Consider the following 18337-nt stretch of genomic DNA (forward strand, 5'->3'; position numbering starts at 1 on the left):
AGAACTCTGCTTTGGATCAAATTAAAGGTTCAGATCTTTGATTCAGAGTCCTCTGATGCTCCCTAGTGGTGCACAGAGCATAGTTCACAAAGGCGTCCCACTGACTGCCTGCATGTTCTGGTAGTCTTATTAAAACAGCCGCCTGCACAGCGCTCTCAGAGAAGTCAGAAAACGGCTGATGAGGTTCGGAAACGACCTCCAAAAACAAAAAAAGTCTCCCTTCTGGCTGCTCCAGGTTAATTCCAAAAGACATCAAATAGAATAGATAAAGCAGTAATATTGAAACGATGTGAAGTTCTGCTGCAGTATCACACTGTGACCACAGTCAGCAACAGTGCTGCGTAGCACTGCGCACAGTAACCAGACCCACTTCAAAGGCCGATGGAGAAGAGATGGCACGACTTTACAAGAACATCAAAGAGCCAAAAGCACCACGCAATATCCACATCAGAGAAACGGGAAAAAACCAGCCGTGTTTCATAATTCAGTTCAGCCTCCTTTTATGCATGCAAACGCAACGCTAGCCATGTAGAATCGCACCAGCAAACATGAAATGGTTTTGCAATCCATCTCGGGGGCCACAATCCAACATGACAAAAACCAAAGAGCAACGAAGGCATGGTGCAGAACGCGGCGTGCAGGGCGAACTGATGCATGTTGGGACAAAGAGGAAGCTTCAGTCACTTCACTTCTCAAACACGACAGAATCCTCGTTCGACTTCTGCTGATCAGATGAGTCCAAGAATCAACAGATCAGAGCTCTCCAACGAGCTGCAGCGTGTGGCGCTTTGCACACTTTTTAAACCTTTACCTGACGTTTCCACAGCAGTGTAGTGGAAGTGCTCGTGAGCTCCCGATGCCCCCCCCCCCCCCCCCCCCCCCGATATGTGTCTTATTAGATTCTCAGCTGCACACAAAGGTGATAGCATTCATCATTGCTTTCACTCACCTTCCGCTCACAACTTGGAGACTTTCCCTTCGACACATCAACAGAGGTAAATAAAACCTGAACTTCATCCCAAATGTTTTCCTGTGCAGGATGAATATGGACAGAATTCATTTAACTTAAAACTCGAGACGTTGCTCGAGGAAAAGCAGGCGATGCAGGTTTGAATCCCGCATGCCCGTCCCTACTTCCTCTCCCCAAATAAACCTTCAAAAAAACCAGCTGCACTCAAAACCTTGTCATGCTTTGTTCAAACTCTTCACAGTGTCAATAACACAAACATTTACTGAAACTGTGATGTTTGAAGTACAGAGTTCAAAAAGGTCCAAAAAGGTTTTCTTTGTTTTCTGGATTCCAGAGAAAAATGTGGTAATGATCCTTTACAAAACATTTGATGAATTGTGTTTTTTAAAGCTGAAAATAAAAAGTTTCTGCTCTTAAAAGAAGTAAACAAAAACATAAACAAACATTTGATGTGTGTCGTAACTCACGCTGACTCACAGTTACCCCTCAAACTTCCACCGACAGTCTGGGCTTTATTTACTCCAGTCTTTGAAATTCTGTGCTTTTATTTTGAAAGGGCTTCCATAAAAGATAGGCCTTTGATTAGTTTCAAACAAAAGCAGAGCACATGAAAAGATGGGAACATTTGTAAATGTACCCTCAAAGAATATTTAACAGTCGACAAAATCTGAAAAAAAAAAAAAGATCCCCTCTATGCTAACCTGCTGCACTGTGTGTGTGTGTGTGTGTGTGTGTGAGAGAGAGTGTGTGTGTGTGTGTGTGTGTGTGTGTGTGTGTGTACCAAGCTTCTGATATTATATCAGGTTTATTTCCTGAAAGATGATACAGTTTTAACCTCAGATGTTTCCACACGTGTAACGTAACAAAGATTCAGGACAAGAAAACATGTTTGAAAAAGAACTTTATGGGCTGAATGGGACCAGAACCTGTGCTGTGGCAGAGGCAGCAGCAGGAAGGAGGATCAGGACAACAACAACGACGCACACGCATAAATAAACAAAGCTTTTGTAATTCTTTTCTCATCTTCTGATGACTCGAAGCTCTTTTTCTCCACAGGTCACATCAACACACTCACACACTGATGGTAGAGGCTGCTGCAGAGTCCATCAGTATGAACTCATCCATTCATACACATTCACACACTGATGGTAGAGGCTGCTGCAGAGTAAAGAGTCCATCAGTATTAACTCATCCATTCATACACATTCACACACTGATGGTAGAGGCTGCTGCAGAGTCCATCAGTATGAACTCATCCATTCATACACATTCACACACTGATGGTAGAGGCTGCTGCAGAGTAAAGAGTCCATCAGTATGAACTCATCCATTCATACACATTCACACACTGATGGTAGAGGCTGCTGCAGAGTCCATCAGTATGAACTCATCCATTCATACACATTCACACACTGATGGTAGAGGCTGCTGCAGAGTGAAGAGTCCATCAGTATGAACTCATCCATTCATACACATTCACACACTGATGGTAGAGGCTGCTGCAGAGTAAAGAGTCCATCAGTATGAACTCATCCATTCATACACATTCACACACTGATGGTAGAGGCTGCTGCAGAGTCCATCAGTATGAACTCATCCATTCATACACATTCACACACTGATGGTAGAGGCTGCTGCAGAGTAAAGAGTCCATCAGTATGAACTCATCCATTCACACACATTCACACACTGATGGTAGAGGCTGCTGCAGAGTCCATCAGTATTAACTCATCCATTCACACACATTCACACACTGATGGTAGAGGCTGCTGCAGAGTCCATCAGTATGAACTCATCCATTCATACACATTCACACACTGATGGTAGAGGCTGCTGCATCCTGCACCTCGGAGGTCTTTCCTGGGACATGTTGACCGACGAACCTTGTTTTGGTAAATAAACAATAAACAGCTGTTCCTGCAGCAGGCAGCCCCCCCCCCCCCCTCCCCCCTCTGCTGTCTCAACAACAAACACACTGATTGAAACATAGTCAACCTCTGAAGCTCGTACATCAGGATTCACTGCAGCGCGTTTCAGGAGGTTTAAAGTGACCGTTTGAAAAAGTCATGAAAACTGATGAAGAGGCCGTTGACACTCGGCGGGCAGAGTTGAAGGACAAGGGGCTAATACGGGGGGTGGGGGGGGGGGTAACTTTCACGGGGAGTTTAACACAACGTTTACAAGCCATAACCTGACTTTCCTGGAATGAGTGACTGACTCAGACCTTGGAGATGTTGTGTAATGACACGTGCGTCCCGTCAGGGAGACGGACGACTCTGTCAATGTTTCAGAGAATGAGATTGGAGGCCTGGTCTCAGGCGTCCCACATCGAGACACACCGAGTGTCTCTGCACTCTCTCCTCTCCAGCATCCTCTTCATCCCGGCTACACGCCAACGAGAACAAAGAAGCCTTCGCTCCTCTTCCTCACTCTGCAGCCTTACAGTGTATCATGTCCCAGTTCAGAAATAGCTGCTTGTTATCATCCCTCTGATCTTCTGAGGACAGATGCACAGGCTGCTGGGACACGCCGGAGAAGTCTACAAAGACAGTGGGTAAAAGAACCAGGGTGCTAATGATGTAGGGGAGATTTGGCGAGCGTGGATTGTGGGTCTCAGACTGATGAAACTGGGTTGAGGTGGCGGGGCGGTGATTGCTTTTAATGCGACCTCGCCAAATGAGAATGAAAACAGACAAATGTTTACAATCGATCAGCTGATGGTTCAGAGCAGTCTGGGGTTTGTGGTCTCTAAACGGGTCGCTGTGTGTTTGGACTTAAAAACATCACACGGCCAGTGTTCTTTCTTTACGAACACATGTACAGTCAGAACTCTCTGAATGACCCTGAGACCAAATCAAATATTAACCACATCGCAAATATTTAGAGACGGGTCACTGACCCAGAGCGGGGGCGATGTTTGTGATCAACTCAGAAAGACTCAAACATGTGTTGATGTTTTAATGACTGCAGAGCTGCTCAAGTCTCTCTCGTGTGCTTCAAGCTTTACGGGCGCCGGGTGGCCTAGTGGTTACATCATGCACCTCGTGCAGAGAGGCTGTAGTCCTCGTCGCAGCAGCTGTGGGTTCAAATCTGACCTCTGACCCTTCGCTCTCCTCCCAACGCTTCCTGTCTCTCTTACGTTCTCTGAGTAGGACAATTATAAAAAATCAATCAATCAGCTTCACTTATTTTTTTCTAAACTTTGGTGGCGCTGATGGCCTAGCGGTCGCACATCATGTGTGGAGGCTTCTCCAGACGGGTCTGACCAACAGGACTCCTTCTCTGAGTGAAGCCCCGCCCCCCAACAAATATAATAAACCTAAACTTTGGAGCCTAGTAGTTAAATTGTACGCTCTATGTATGGAGGCTATAGACCTCATCGCAGCAGTGGAGGGTTTGAATCCGACCCCCCCCCCCTTCACCCTTTCTGCCAAACATTTCCTGTCTTTCTTCAGCTGTCCAATCCAAATCCAATAATTCAAAACAACAAGCTTATCTTTTATTTCAGCGACATTGATTTCTCACACACCTCCCATTTCGCCCAATGACAGCTGGGATCGCCCCCCCCCAACCCCCCCCCGTGACACCTAAATGTAAAAGTGGTATAGATAATGGATGGATGATTTTTCCCACCTTAATAAATAATGAACCTTCCTCATAAAAAGGCGGCGGGGTCATCTCGCCTGTGATGTCAGAGCGCCATGTTAAAGTCAGAGAAACATTAACAGTGGGCTCCTCGCTGTCAGACTCTTATATAACCGTGTGGCGGTACACACACATGTAAACAGCAGTGAAGGTAAACACTGAAGATACCATGTGACCATGACAGAAACAGGCAGACTATATGATCCAGGACAAAGGTCCCCCTCCTCACCTGCAGCCCAGGTGAGCGTTCATTCACAAATCTTAACGCCTTTGTTGTTGTTGTTTCACGTCTGTTATTCCAAAAGGGTCTTGTGATGTGATGTCTTCTCTGGTCTTCCAAAGTCCACGAGGTGGTCCCGGTTCAAGGCAAACAGCTCTGAGGGGGCAAACAGAGGTGGGCCGGATGGTGGCTGTATTGTGGCTGTGATTGGCGGAGGGGAATCTTTAAAAAGATGGATTGCGATGAAGGCAATTTTAGAAAGTGTGAGACCACGAAGAAGGAAACATCTCTGCTGCTTCAGTCATGAGTGGATGTCCGTACTTTGAGAAGAGGCATTTGTACGATTTGTTTTATTCCTGAAATACTAAAACACTTTTTTTGAACGGTGATGATGTGAAAACAGAGTAACAGAGGAGGCTTCTCTCTCTCCACCCTGCAGGTTATTCAAAAGCAAGCCTCCCAAATCAGACGAAGAAGATGCCTCTCAGGTCGGAGTTAACAAGGCCAGCAAAGGAGGAATCATCTACGGAGATTACCTGCAGGTAGGAAAACGAGTGCCACTCTTTGAATCACGGATCTTCCACAGTTTGTTTCCGAGTCATGTGTTTGATTTCTTTGTTTTTTCCCAGCTGGACAAAATCGTCACAGCTCAGGTGCTGCAAAGTGAAGTGAAGGGAAACAAGATCCACGACGAGCACCTCTTCATCGTCACCCATCAAGGTGAGACTCTCACCTGACCGTGGTTCTCTGCTTTCTTTGACGTTTTCCCACCTTAAGTCTTTTTGCTGTCTTTCCTCTCAGCTGTAAATAATAATGAAATAAAATGACTTTGGATGGTTTAATGCTGGAAAGCTCTCCGTCTCCAAACGATGTTAGTTTTAGCAGACTAGTTTTGTTTTTCATTTGTGACGCTGAACATTAACGTTGTATATTTTTGTGTAGAAATAAACTTTTACTGATTTTAAAAATCTGAATGTTTTGTTTTTCCTGCAGCCTACGAGCTGTGGTTCAAACAGATTCTGTTCGAGCTGGACTCGGTGCGAGAGATCTTCATCAGCGGACACGTAAGTCTCTGTGACGCCAAACTCTACTTCCTGTTTAATTAGCATGAAAACATCAATGTAACACATCAACATTCAACATGAACTCGCTGCTTATTAGCATGCTAATGAGCGACACACCTAAGAGCTCCAAATCACAACATGATCTAAATGTAGACGTGAGTCAGAAATCCACTCTGAGTGACCTGTCAGATAAAGACTTTGCATTTTCATTGGTGGAGGCAAACGTGACAAAAAGAAGAATCTATAACCCGGAATATATCAGGTCTCAGTCCAGGTGGATTGTCTGCTGAGACTTGATGGCGGTCACGGCTGTACTGATAGGGTCGGCCGTCGCTATGACAACCGAGGTCACTCTGTCTCCCCTCACATCTGGCTCAGTGTCTGCTGTGCTAGCATCTAGCTACAAACGTGCTCCACAGCCAGAGTAGGGAGCGCCGCTAGCCGAGTGTTTACGTTGTGTCGTCGAATCGACCGTAGGTTCGAATCCGACCCCCCTCCCGCTCTGTCCTCGCTAATATGTTTCCTGTCTCTCCTGCTGCCCCTTCAGGTCCGAGATGAACGCAACATGCTCAAAGTGAACACTCGCATCAACAGGATCGTCATGATCTTCAGACTGCTCGTGGACCAGTTCGCTGTTCTGGAAACGATGACCGCTTTGGACTTCTTCGACTTCAGGTAAGAACAGAACCGCGCTCCGCTGTCGTTTGGTACTCTGTGTTTGGTTGTAGCCCTAAATGTGTGTGTGTGTGTGTGTGTGTGTGTGTGTGTGTGTAGGGAGTACCTTGCTCCGGCCTCTGGATTTCAAAGCCTTCAGTTTCGGCTCTTGGAGAACAAAATCGGGGTCCCGGACAACCAGAGGGTTCCCTACAACAGACGCCATTACAGGGACAACTTTAAGGGTCATGACAGCGAGATGCTGCTCGCCACGGAGAAGGAGCCGCCACTCTTAAAACTTGTTGAGGTTCGTCCAATCAACACTCGACGCCTGTGCAGAGACACAGTTTGTGTATCCTAAGGCCTTCCATACTTAAAGTCTGCTTGTTGCTCTCAGGAGTGGCTGGAGAGAACTCCAGGCTTGGAGGTGGATGGATTCAATTTCTGGGAACGGCTGGAAATCAATATATTTGATGGGTTGAATCAGGAGAAAGAGAAAATCGAGGTGAGAGATGACTTTAGCTCCCAGAGCAAACTTTCTCTGCTCCCTGGAGATTGCACAGATGATTGACAGATTTGAGAATTTTCTTCTTTAAAAAAAAAAAACAGAAAACGGCAGATTCTGAGGAGAAGGAGGAACTGATGGCTGAGCTGATCAAACAGAGAGAGGTGTTCACTTCTCTCTTCGACGAGAAACGCCACGACCATCTCGTTAGCAAAGGTGAGCAACGTGCTTCAAGTTCAAAAAAATCTGACTTCTTATCTCCAGTCGTCGTGCCGTGTTTGACGAGAGGTGGTCTAGACTCGACATTGAATGAAGCCTTCACATGACTTTGAGGCTACATGAAGACATTAAAATATGATGTTTCCTTTTGCTATAAGGTGAGAGGCGGCTGTCGTACAAGGCTCTCCAAGGCGCTCTGATGATCTACTTCTACAGGTACGTGGTTTGAAACTTTCCTTCTTGGCCTGTGATTCTCCAGCAGAGCTCTGCTGACGCAGGATGATGTTTGCCTCGACACCTTTACACAATCAGCTGCTGGCGTCACTGCACCAGCAGGGGGCGGAGCATCTCGTTATAGAGAAATGCATTTATATCATTTTCACGTTTAAAAGCCCGAAGTCTGCGTGTAAAACAGCAGCACTTTATCTGAGTTTTAGTCAGCTGTCATGAAGGTGTGGGGAGGAAAGGAATCAATAGAGGCTTATTAAAGTTGTGCAGCATGCTCATGTGAATGTCACTGGAGGTGATAATTGATTTCAACAAGCTGCGACTGGTGGAGAGGTGATCGTAGCTCCTGTTAGAGAGGACACGAACACATTTTCAGAAGGAGGTTAATTAAAAACGTGCTTGTCTCTCTTTTTGATCTTTTCAGGGAAGAGCCGAGGTTTCAGGTTCCTTTCCAGCTGCTCACATCCCTCATGGACATCGACACCCTCATGACAAAATGGAGATGTAAGTGCTACTGCACAGGCTCACCAGTAAACAGGAAACAGGCGTGAACAGACGAAGGGTTAGAGAGAAGGAAGCTGATTTCACTTAAAGGAGCGAAATGTTAGCTGAGGAGCTCAAGAGCTGCTGATCCACCTTTAAACCAATGAAAACACTTTAACACACCGCTGTTTTAAAGGCAGGGTCGCTCATTTCCTCCAGATCCACTTTTTTCAATTTCTAAACTGTCTTTAGGTCCTGACAGACATTAATAACTCAGGTTCTCTGAAAAAGGAACAAAGTAAATCCATCATCTGTATCAGTTTGTAAGTCTGTAAAAACTTCAACCAATGTCTGCCACGAGGTACCAATCTGATGAACCAATCACAGGCCTCCCTGTTCTCTGATGAGCCAATCACAGCCTCCCTGTCTCCCTGCTCTCTGATGAACCAATCACAGCCTCCCTGTCTCCCTGCTCTCTGATGAACCAATCACAGCCTCCCTGTCTCCCTGCTCCCTGATGAACCAATCACAGCCTCCCTGTCTCCCTGCTCTCTGATGAACCAATCACAGCCTCCCTGTCTCCCTGCTCTCTGATGAACCAATCACAGCCTCCCTGTCTCCCTGCTCACACTCAAAGCTCGTCACTGATGACGGAGTTTATACTGAGAGTTGACTGACCGCTGAGTGAGACATGAGACGACGTCGTTTCTACACGATGAAGAGACGAGCTGAGCTCACCTGCTGCAGAAACAGTGCTTGTGATGTAATTGAGGGGGCGTGGCTTTAGAGATTGCAGATGGAGCACTGAGAGAATGCTACTTTCCAAAACATGCTAGTTTTAGAAAAATGACCAACCCTGCCTTTAAACAACAAACATGCAGACCTGAAACATCGCTCACATGACAAATGTTTTTTCTTTGTCTAAATAAATAAAGTTGTAATTGAATCGTCTCCCTGCTGCAGATAATCACGTGTGCATGGTGCACCGAATGATCGGCAGCAAAGCCGGCACCGGCGGCTCGTCCGGCTACCACTACCTGAGATCGACTGTCAGGTATGTCACACTTGAAGCAGCTCATCAAATACTGAACTATCTTCAACACTTGATGCAGACGCCACACTGCGTCTGAACGCTTATCTAAATGAACCTCACTTCCTGGTTGACATCCACAAGCATGTGGAGCCAGTCTTCATTCTCCAGTTTAAATCATAGGAGCACACAAGTTGAATATGTAATAAATGATTCCCCCCCCCCTCCCCCTCCCCCCTTCCTCTGTAGTGACCGGTACAAAGTCTTCGTAGACCTGTTCAACCTGGCGACCTTCCTGATTCCTCGCCACTGGGTGCCCAAGCTGAACCCCAACGTCCACACGTTCCTCTACATGGCTGAGTGCTGCGACAGCTCCTACTGCAGCAGTGAAGACTCCGACTAGGAGGGGGGGGGGTCTCTGTTTACTGTCCGGGCTTCCTTTCTTTCAGGCACAAATAAAGATCATGGCTCGGATACAGCCGTGGAAGGCAAACTAGAGTAGATATTTTAGCGGTTGTTTTCAGTGAGCTGTAAGAATGACGAGCAGTCAGAGTGCGACATGAAGGGAGCGTTTAGGAGCGTCATGACACGTGACGGATGGAGGAGAATTAAGATCCTCTTTCATGTCGGCGTTATAGGGCGGCTGTCAGAGAGGAAGCCATGACAGGCGAGAGAGATAAAGCTCTGTATAAAGAATCTCGACACGTACAATCAAAGAATTTGCACAGGATAAATGTGAACTTTACAAAGTGTACATAATGTTTATAATGTAGTGTAAAATGCAGTGTTGTATAGTCATGTGTTGTGATGGTGTGTATATGCAGTGATCTGTATATGAACCAGCTCTGACAGCTTTCTCTATTTAATAAGAGGCATTTTGTACAGTGTGTGTGTGTATTTCAGTGTGTGTGTTTTGAGTGTGTTTTGAGTGCGTGTCGATCGTTCATGAAACATCCGACATTCATCAGCATGTGAAGTGATTTATTTTCTTTAAGTGATGTAACGAGGTGACATTTCAATAAAAAACTATTTAAAGAGACAACGGCAAACCAGTGACTGAAATGTTGGCAGCAGTAAACACACACACACACACACACACACACACACACAAAACATGATGGCAGAACTGAACACACACACACACAAAACATGATGGCAGAACTGAACACAAACACACACACACACACACACACACACACACACACACACACACACACACACACACACACACACACACACAAAACACGATGGCAGAACTGAACACACACACACACACACACACACAAAACATGATGGCAGAACTGAACACACACACACACACACACACACACACACACACACAAAACATGATGGCAGAACTGAACACACACACACACACACACAAAACATGATGGCAGAACTGAACACACACACACACACACACACACACACACACACAGTCTCATCAAAGAATGACGGCTGCCACAGAATCTGCGATACCTGGGAAGAGAAAGCAAGGAAGTCATATTATTCCCCATGGGCACGGTGATCGACACACACACACACACACACACACACACACACACACACACACACACACACACACACACACACACACACACACACACACACACACACACACACACACACACACACACACACACACACACACACACACACACACACACACACACACACACACACACACACACACACACACACTCTTGGGGCTGATATAAACTGAGAGTCACAGTAACCATGGATCACACTCACCGCAAACATTACCTCCGATTCTTATATAAACATAACCCTGATCGCCCCATGAGGCTCCCCAGGAGTTCTGCACGATCCAGTACGGAATATCTCCTGAAACAGACAACACACACTTAATTATTGACAAGTGTGTGTGTGTGTGTGTGTGTGTGTGTGTGTGTGTGTGTGTGTGTGTGTCTGTGTGTGTGTGTGTCTGTGTGTGTGTGTGTGTGTGTGTGTGTGTGTGCGAGTACAGCACACACAACCTGTTTAAAGGCTTATATAATCCCTGGCTCCCTTGTGTAATAACCACAGAACACAAGACAGAATGAAACTCCCGACGTTTGTCAGCGAGGTCGAGAAATGGGCAGAAAGGTCGGCGCTCAGATCAAACAACGACTTGGCGGTCGGGTTCAGTTGCATAACGAGTGCACACAGCACGCTCTGATCAGCGTGTACCAAAGTGGACAAACAGAACTAGAACTGTTTATGTTCCTAATGGACGTGACCATGATTTAACATGTTCTCTGAAGTGAAGGTTTCGTCTGTGAGCGGACGGGAAGTACTCTGCCGCTGATCCACAGCCACTGATTAACGTTAACTGTTAACATTTTATTTTATTCATTTTAAATATTTTCATATCTGATCTCTGGTTTATTTTTCAGGATTTCTAAAATCTCTATTCAAATGTTTTCTTTTCAGCTTCAGTGTTTAGCCAGCTCTGCATGTGGTGGACACTGTAGCTTCAGTGTTTAGCCAGCTCTGCATGTGGTGGACACTGTAGCTTCAGTGTTTAGCCAGCTCTGCATGTGGTGGACAATGTAGCTTCAGTGTTTAGCCAGCTCTGCATGTGGTGGACACTGTAGCTTCAGTGTTTAGCCAGCTCTGCATGTAGAGACACTGTAGCTTCAGTGTTTAGCCAGCTCTGCATGTGATGGACACTGTAGCTTCAGTGTTTAGCCAGCTCTGCATGTGGTGGACACTGTAGCTTCAGTGTTTAGCCAGCTCTGCATGTGGTGGACACTGTAGCTTCAGTGTTTAGCCAGCTCTGTATGTGGTGGACACTGTAGCTTCAGTGTTTAGCCAGCTCTGTATGTGGTGGACACTGTAGCTTCAGTGTTTAGCCAGCTCTGCATGTGGTGGACACTGTAGCTTCAGTGTTTAGCCAGCTCTGCATGTGGTGGACACTGTAGCTTCAGTGTTTAGCCAGCTCTGCATGGCTCTGTAAAGCTTTCTGCGTTCTAACCTCTCTCCATGTTTCATCTCCAACATTGATCCTAGTTTGAGCAGCTTTCTGCTGCTGGAGCTTATTAGAAACATGCAGAGGCTTTTTAGCTCGGGTACAATCACTTCTATCTGAAGCAGTTCCACTGCCCGCTTCCATCGCTGCAACACCTGTTCACCTGATAACTGCTCTCATATCTGGCAAACCCAGGGGCGTCCAAAACGGCCTTCAAAGCCCCACCTACCTTCTCTGGTCCAATCAGATCCAGAGCATTCAGGAGCAGAATCTAAAGTTAGAAGGAGGACATACTGGCTGCTGCATTGTTGTCAGAGAAGCTTCAACACAGCAGGTTTCCTTCATGATCACACAGGAGGAGAGCAGCTCTCTGATTGGCTCTTTCACTGAGAATGAATCATCTTTCTTCCTGTATCTATTAATTGAGAAATCTCCTCTCCCTGGAAGGGTAAGACAGACTCTCCCTCTCACTGTTAGTGACAGCAGGTACCATCAGTGTTGTATCCAACAACAAGGACAGCATGGTTGGACCATTTGCTGGAGCAGTGGTGCTGAATGATTCCACCCAGGTAATCCTGCCAGCTGACAGCGTCCACGATAGCAGCCAAGGGACCGCTCTCCACCAGCTGACCCATCATGGCCTCTTCTTGGTCACTGAGAGAGAGAGAGAGAGACCCTGTGACCACACCGTCTGCACACTCTTCATGTAGCTGTTGAACACATGTATTTTTTATTTATTTCACCCTCTCTCCACTCTCTCTCACTTTTTATTCAACCAACCAGCGTATCATTTTCAAACCAGTGTCCCCCCCCTCCCTCATCCCTGATTCTTGTCTTCCCCTCGTCCTCTTCCTTCCCCTGTATGAAGCTGCCATCTGCACGCTCGTGCTGCCCCTCCAGCAGATGATTCCCACTGGGGGCTCGCTGTGGCGCCCTCCTGTTCCACGCTCCTGACATATGGCCCGTGGAGCGCGTCTGTGCCCAGACCTTATTGAATCAGGCCGTGTTAAATCCTCACGTGCGACGCACACAGACGTCTTGGCATGTTATAACTTTATGACTCTGTTTGTCCTTTTGTGCTGCAGCAATAAAGCCGCGGCTTACAAGATCCTTCACCACGAGGTGACCCCCGCCAAGCCCACGTCCTCACCCTGGATCCAGACCTCTGACCTCTAAGTGCATTGTTAAGATAAAGAGATGTTTCAGTGGTCACATGACTAACACGTCGCTGAGTCCTTTAAAACGCCTTCAATTCATTATTTTACAAAATAAGAAGCGACGACCGCTGCAAGAGGGGAGGAGAGGAGACAATCTGAATAAGGTTCACAACTGTTTATTTCAATCAGGGGCGTTGGTGGCCTAGTGGTTAGTGTGTAAGCCCTGTGTACAGAGGTGACCCGGGTTCAAATCTGACCTTTGACCCCCCATCAATCTCTCTGTTATTAAACATCCTGAAAACCATCGACTGTCCAATATGCAGACTGACTTTACTCAGAGTAAAGAACCTCTGTGCTACTGAGCAGTCCATGTTGACTGAGTCAACACTGCGCTCTGTCCCTGCACAGACCCCCCCCCCCCCTCGAGTACTTTGTCTAAAACAAATATAATACTTGATAGCCTTGATTGTGTTGGGTTTTTTGTACCTGAAGTCATGAGCAGTAAAGTTTTTCACAGCGACGCCGCTGTGTGACTGGGAGAAGAAATGGCAGATCCCGGTCCTGGCCTTGTAGGGGTATTCAGTCCGAGGCACCAGTTTCACTCCGGTCTGCAAAAGAACACTTTATCTCAGAGAGTGTGTCACCAGAATACTAAAGATCCAAGCAGCCTGCAAACACAAACACATGCTCTTTCCTCATATCTCACCTCACTCTCAAAGCTCCAGCTGAAGGCAACAGGACTTGTTTAAAGATCTAGAAGGATCCAAATCTCCCCCTGAGTCCAGTCGCCTTTAGACCAAGCCTTGAGCTGACCACGACCTCGGTGACTGAGGCCCGACACGGACCATAATAACCTCCCTTTAAAAGCACGTCTGACTCATTCTGTGCATGGGAATGTAAAGCACCGGGTGTTGAGGTGTATCCCGTCGTTCCCCTCACTGCACGCCACTTTGGCAGCAAACGCCACGGGCACCAAACAACGTGAAATTACTGTACGTCACGACAACAACAAACCTGCTTCAACCAATCCAGAGCCCGCACCGGGGAGCCGCCGCTGCAGCCTCTGTTACGGACGGAGCAGTCCACAACCTGCTGCACGCTGAGTTGAGCCAATGGAGAGCCGGCGATGGCGTGGACGGACTGCGTGGCACCAACCGCACTAAACGCCCAACAACTCCCACACTGCAAAGTTAAAATGAAGTCAGAAAAAGACAGAAAGACAAGATTAGACGTGTGACAGGAATCAAGCCGACTCAACATGCAGACACGTTCCTTCAGCTCCCGCTGGGACTTCAGTCCTCTTTATGTCGTCTTCAGCTCAAAGATGGAGGACTCAGGAAGTGGCTTTTAAAAAGGTAAATGTCTACGTTTCACTTTAACTGACTGAAGCTGCATGCAGACTCTTAATCGCTCCTCGTTTGCACCAAAAATCTCAGTTTTGTGCGTTTGTTGTGTTCGTTCATGTTGCGTGTGCATGCATGTGTGTGTGTGTGTGTGTGTGTGTGTGTGTGTGTGTGGGAGGGGCGGTTCGATTATTTGTCTCTTGCTATATAAATGTAATGCTGATTTCACCCTATTATATTTTCCATGAGCTGCTGTGTGAGTGTGACTGATTGTTTTCTGCTGCCACCTGCTGGCAGAAACAGGTATGTGACGTGTCTTCAGGATCATGTTTCTCTTCTCCTGTGTTTTTTTTGCATGACGCAGCGCTGCGTAGGATCACAACAGATAAGATCTGATTTAGATGCTTAATGAACAGACAGCGTTTTCATTACGTAGCAGAGTGCATCTTTCCTCTTCAGTGTTTTCACAGGCCTTCTCTCAGGCTGTGCTCGCTTCACCTCCTCGCCATGAATTCCCATAAACGTGATGAAAACCTAAGCGCTCTGTGTAAAAATTCAATATTGAGTTGCTCGATATGGTTCCCGAGCTTAAAAATCAATACCGCAACCCAAATCACTCATTACTGCTCGGACTGGAAATAAGTACGCGCTGAGTTTACAAAACCTCAGGACCATCTGCTTTCTGCTTTTACAGATGAGGTGCACCTGAGTCATGAAGTGGAATTAAGAGCAGGGAACACTGGATCAATAAGAAGTGATGAGAAGTGTGTCTTAGTGCACATTTATATTTTAGTCTATCTGTAGAGGAGGCTCAGCCCTGACCGGTCCACACACACACACACACACACACACACACACACACACACACACACACACACACACACACACACACACACACACACACACACACACACACACACACACACACACACACACACACACACAGACTCTCCTTGGAGGGGTGAGCTCACCTGACTTAAAGGGAGGAAAATACATGTTCTTGTGTTGGCTTTAAACTGTACGGACGATTTTTCTCCCTCAGGGAGAACATCAACCCCGGCAGCTAACTGACTAAAGAGATAAACCTCACTTCGCTCTCACTGAACCTCTGTCCCTGTCGTGTCCTCCAGCTCTCTCTCTTAACAAGAGTCACATGTTAACATAGCTTTATATTGTCATGGACAGTTAAGTCCCACTACGCTCTGATTAGAGACTTTAAAAATTCACCTCACCATCTTCCTCTAACATGTCTGTCTACAAACCCCCCAATGATGAGAAAAGTCCATCCTCTCCGTCTTCTGCCTGCTCCACTTTTCAGAAAATATGAGAGATGTTCCCTTCATGACATCACAAAGGGCAGTAGCCCCTCCCCCAGGTGGGTGACACTCCCACAGCTAGGTGTTTGTTCTGCCCTCTGAGTCTGCCTTCTCACCGTAAACAATAGGACATGGAGCCAGAAAGCAGCGAGTACACCCGAGCCCTTCCAGAGAGGGGGCGTGGTCAGACACAGCTCATTTACATATTTAAAGCTACAGACACAGAAACAGCCTGTTCTGAGCAGGGCTGAAATAGAGGGGTTTATAGACATGATCAAATACAGGATCAGAGTGGATTTACAACAACACACTTCACACACATGATGAAGAGGAGCGAGGACACTGATTTAGACTGCAGTGGAGGAGGAGATGTGAGCTTTAACGTGCACAATAACAATGAGGGAGTTTGAGTCTAGAGGGCATTTCAGTCCATTTGAAGAAGGAACACGTTTGTTCAGGTTCACTGTGTACGTGTTCTTGAAATGTGCACGTCCATTCACGATGCCGTGACATTCATCGTGTGAGATTCAAAAACATGAAGCCTCCAGAGTCCAAGAACGGATAAGCAGGAATAATGATGTGTCAGTGGGGGAGGTTTGTAAATGAATGCTCATAGATTTGTTTTAAAAGAGGGAGCATGAACATATATATATATATTTTTTTTTTTTTTTTTTTTTATTTACACGTTTTATTTTGTGTGTGGAGATAAAATGAATTTCTTCTCAGAGGAGAACACTCCTTCATCCGTAAACTTGGATCTTGAAATAAATGATATTCATGACAGAAGCAAAGACTGGAACCATTTCTCTTCCTCTTTTATCTGTCCTTATAAACACCTTGTCTGTCTGATATCCACCCACCGTATGTTTCTGCCTATACAGCATTTATCTGTTGAACCCTTACTGCTTGCTGGTCCGGGACTGGTGCCACCACTGCTTTATCCCTCCAGTCAAATTTGGCCGGGAGCCCCTGTGTCTTCAGCCCAGAGAAGCGAGGCGCTCTGTCAGCACTGGCCCCCAGGTACAGATCTGTACCAAACACATTCAAAGTCATTCCTGGACACACACATCTCAGTGAACGAGCTGTGCTTTCACACTCGCACAAAACTCCAGAAAAACTCCTCCACTTTTCAGGGTGAGATTGTAAACATCTGAACACAGTTTCTCCTCGTATTTATTCTGCAGACAGTCAGAACGCACGATGAGCACTTGATAATCTGTAGTGTGGATTCATTAAATAAAGACACAGAGCATGCTACTATACAGATAGTTCACTTACCTCTGAATTCCTTCTGTGATAGGTCGGAGAACTTGTTGATCCCGTAGCGAGCTGAAGGAGGTGTGGAGGAAAAAGCGTTGAAGTGTGCATGTCGCTCTGTCGAGTTCTGCAGTAAAACCAAGATGAGGTCAAATTTAAGTGAAGGGGAAATGAAGAGTGATTCGAGTGTGAGGTCAAATAAAAGACACAGCTGAATTCTTTTCATTATAACGTCTGTTGTTTCTGACTCCTTAAGACAAGGGATCAACAAACAGCCTCCAAAACCAGCCATACCCATACTCCCAGTGTGTGTGTGTGTGTGTGTGTGTGTGTGTGTGTGTGTTTGAGTCTACTCGCCACATCGTTGCACATTTATCCTTTTCTACATGTTAAATAAATCATGAAGTCTCTCCTGGTTGTTTCCTTATTTATGAAAAGTCTTAAATCAGATTTTACTTCCTGTATCTATTTAACACCTGATTTGCACACAGGTCACACGTTAAGTCCTTCATCTACATTAGTGGGCGTTACCCGAGGCGTAATATGGTAGTGACGTCACAGCCAGGTTGTTTTCAGACTTGTGTTGAAGCGTGAGCTGACAGTAAAAAGTGTCACAGTGTTTTAAACTCTCTCACCTGATAGTAAAGGTACCGACGGTGAAACTCGTCACTGCTGACGTCATACGTGCGGTTAAAGCGCTCTCTGAAGAAGTGGAAATCCACTGCAGAGTCGTTCAACTTCCGGCTCAGAGTCTCCTCCGTGCTCACATTTTGACAGCACGAAGAAAAGACGAGTGTGAACACGGTCACTAGGACTCCTGACTTCCGGTGGCAGCCCGTCATTTGACCCAGAAACGCCGTTAAATAAATAAAAAAAACTTTTTTAATTTGGAAATGTGACGGTGGAGGAGAAGTTGAGGGCTGATGTACTGCGCATGCGCATTATCGACCGAGAGGCGCTTCCTTTGAAACAGAAAGTAAAATAAAAAACTCAATTTAAATAAAATACTTATAAATAATAATGACAGCCTATTATGTTTTGTTTTGGGGTTTATAAAGTATTTCTGATAATCAAAAACAAGAAGAAGAAATTTGGGCAAAAAATATTCACCAATATTTTACATAAATAATTAAATAATATCTGTATGTAGGCGTGATGATTGAGTATATATAATATTGATTTATTATTAACTATTATTGCGTAATTCTTTGTTTGTCTTTTTTTTGACATAATAAAAATGAAGATGAAAAGGAAGAATAAAAGAAAACTGGTTTA

General features: G+C 45.9%; 2 protein-coding genes across 4 annotated transcripts; one reads left to right on the forward strand and one right to left on the reverse strand.

Moving 5' to 3' along the window:
• The first annotated feature begins 5022 nt into the window (after nucleotides 1-5022).
• tdo2a (tryptophan 2,3-dioxygenase a) lies at nucleotides 5023-9427 on the forward strand. Its single transcript, XM_079352172.1, has 12 exons — nucleotides 5023-5173; nucleotides 5275-5377; nucleotides 5465-5555; nucleotides 5829-5899; nucleotides 6447-6574; nucleotides 6674-6860; nucleotides 6951-7058; nucleotides 7163-7274; nucleotides 7436-7493; nucleotides 7930-8009; nucleotides 8952-9042; nucleotides 9268-9427. The coding sequence occupies exons 1-12, from the start codon at nucleotides 5139-5141 to the stop codon at nucleotides 9419-9421; spliced, it is 1218 nt and encodes a 405-aa protein (XP_079208298.1). The 5' UTR covers nucleotides 5023-5138; the 3' UTR covers nucleotides 9422-9427.
• A 555-nt stretch (nucleotides 9428-9982) lies between these two features.
• Nucleotides 9983-18005, reverse strand: ctso (cathepsin O). Of its 3 annotated transcripts, XM_079352174.1 has the most exons (9): nucleotides 17698-18005; nucleotides 17084-17189; nucleotides 16709-16860; nucleotides 14161-14328; nucleotides 13633-13754; nucleotides 12480-12643; nucleotides 10771-10863; nucleotides 10458-10497; nucleotides 9983-10398 (listed from the first exon to the last, which is right to left on the reverse strand). In XM_079352174.1, the coding sequence occupies exons 1-8, from the start codon at nucleotides 17902-17904 to the stop codon at nucleotides 10463-10465; spliced, it is 1047 nt and encodes a 348-aa protein (XP_079208300.1). In that variant the 5' UTR covers nucleotides 17905-18005; the 3' UTR covers nucleotides 9983-10398; nucleotides 10458-10462. The 3 variants fall into 3 exon arrangements, with proteins under 3 accessions (XP_079208300.1, XP_079208301.1, XP_079208299.1); XM_079352175.1 differs by having other exon boundaries at nucleotides 9983-10497; nucleotides 16709-16833; XM_079352173.1 differs by having other exon boundaries at nucleotides 9983-10497.
• Between the last annotated feature and the right edge of the window lie 332 nt (nucleotides 18006-18337).

The sequence above is a fragment of the Symphodus melops genome (genome assembly GCF_947650265.1).
Source record: "Symphodus melops genome assembly, chromosome: 9".
In the NCBI taxonomy this organism is placed as follows: Eukaryota; Metazoa; Chordata; class Actinopteri; order Labriformes; family Labridae; genus Symphodus; species Symphodus melops.

Bases quoted from the DNA above. Each gene is read 5' to 3' on its own strand.
- tdo2a (XM_079352172.1), top strand. From the start codon at position 5,139: ATGAGTGGATGTCCGTACTTTGAGAAGAGGCATTT. The intron at 5,556-5,828 runs GTGAGACTCTCA...TTTTTCCTGCAG, and splicing joins CTTCATCGTCACCCATCAAG to CCTACGAGCTGTGGTTCAAA. The intron at 7,059-7,162 runs GTGAGAGATGAC...AAAAAAAAACAG, and splicing joins AGGAGAAAGAGAAAATCGAG to AAAACGGCAGATTCTGAGGA.
- ctso (XM_079352174.1), bottom strand. From the start codon at position 17,904: ATGACGGGCTGCCACCGGAAGTCAGGAGTCCTAGTGACCGTGTTCACA. The intron at 16,861-17,083 runs GTAAGTGAACTA...GTGTGTGTCCAG, and splicing joins ATCACAGAAGGAATTCAGAG to GAATGACTTTGAATGTGTTT. The intron at 14,329-16,708 runs GTAAGGGTTCAA...TTAACTTTGCAG, and splicing joins CAGTCCCGGACCAGCAAGCA to TGTGGGAGTTGTTGGGCGTT.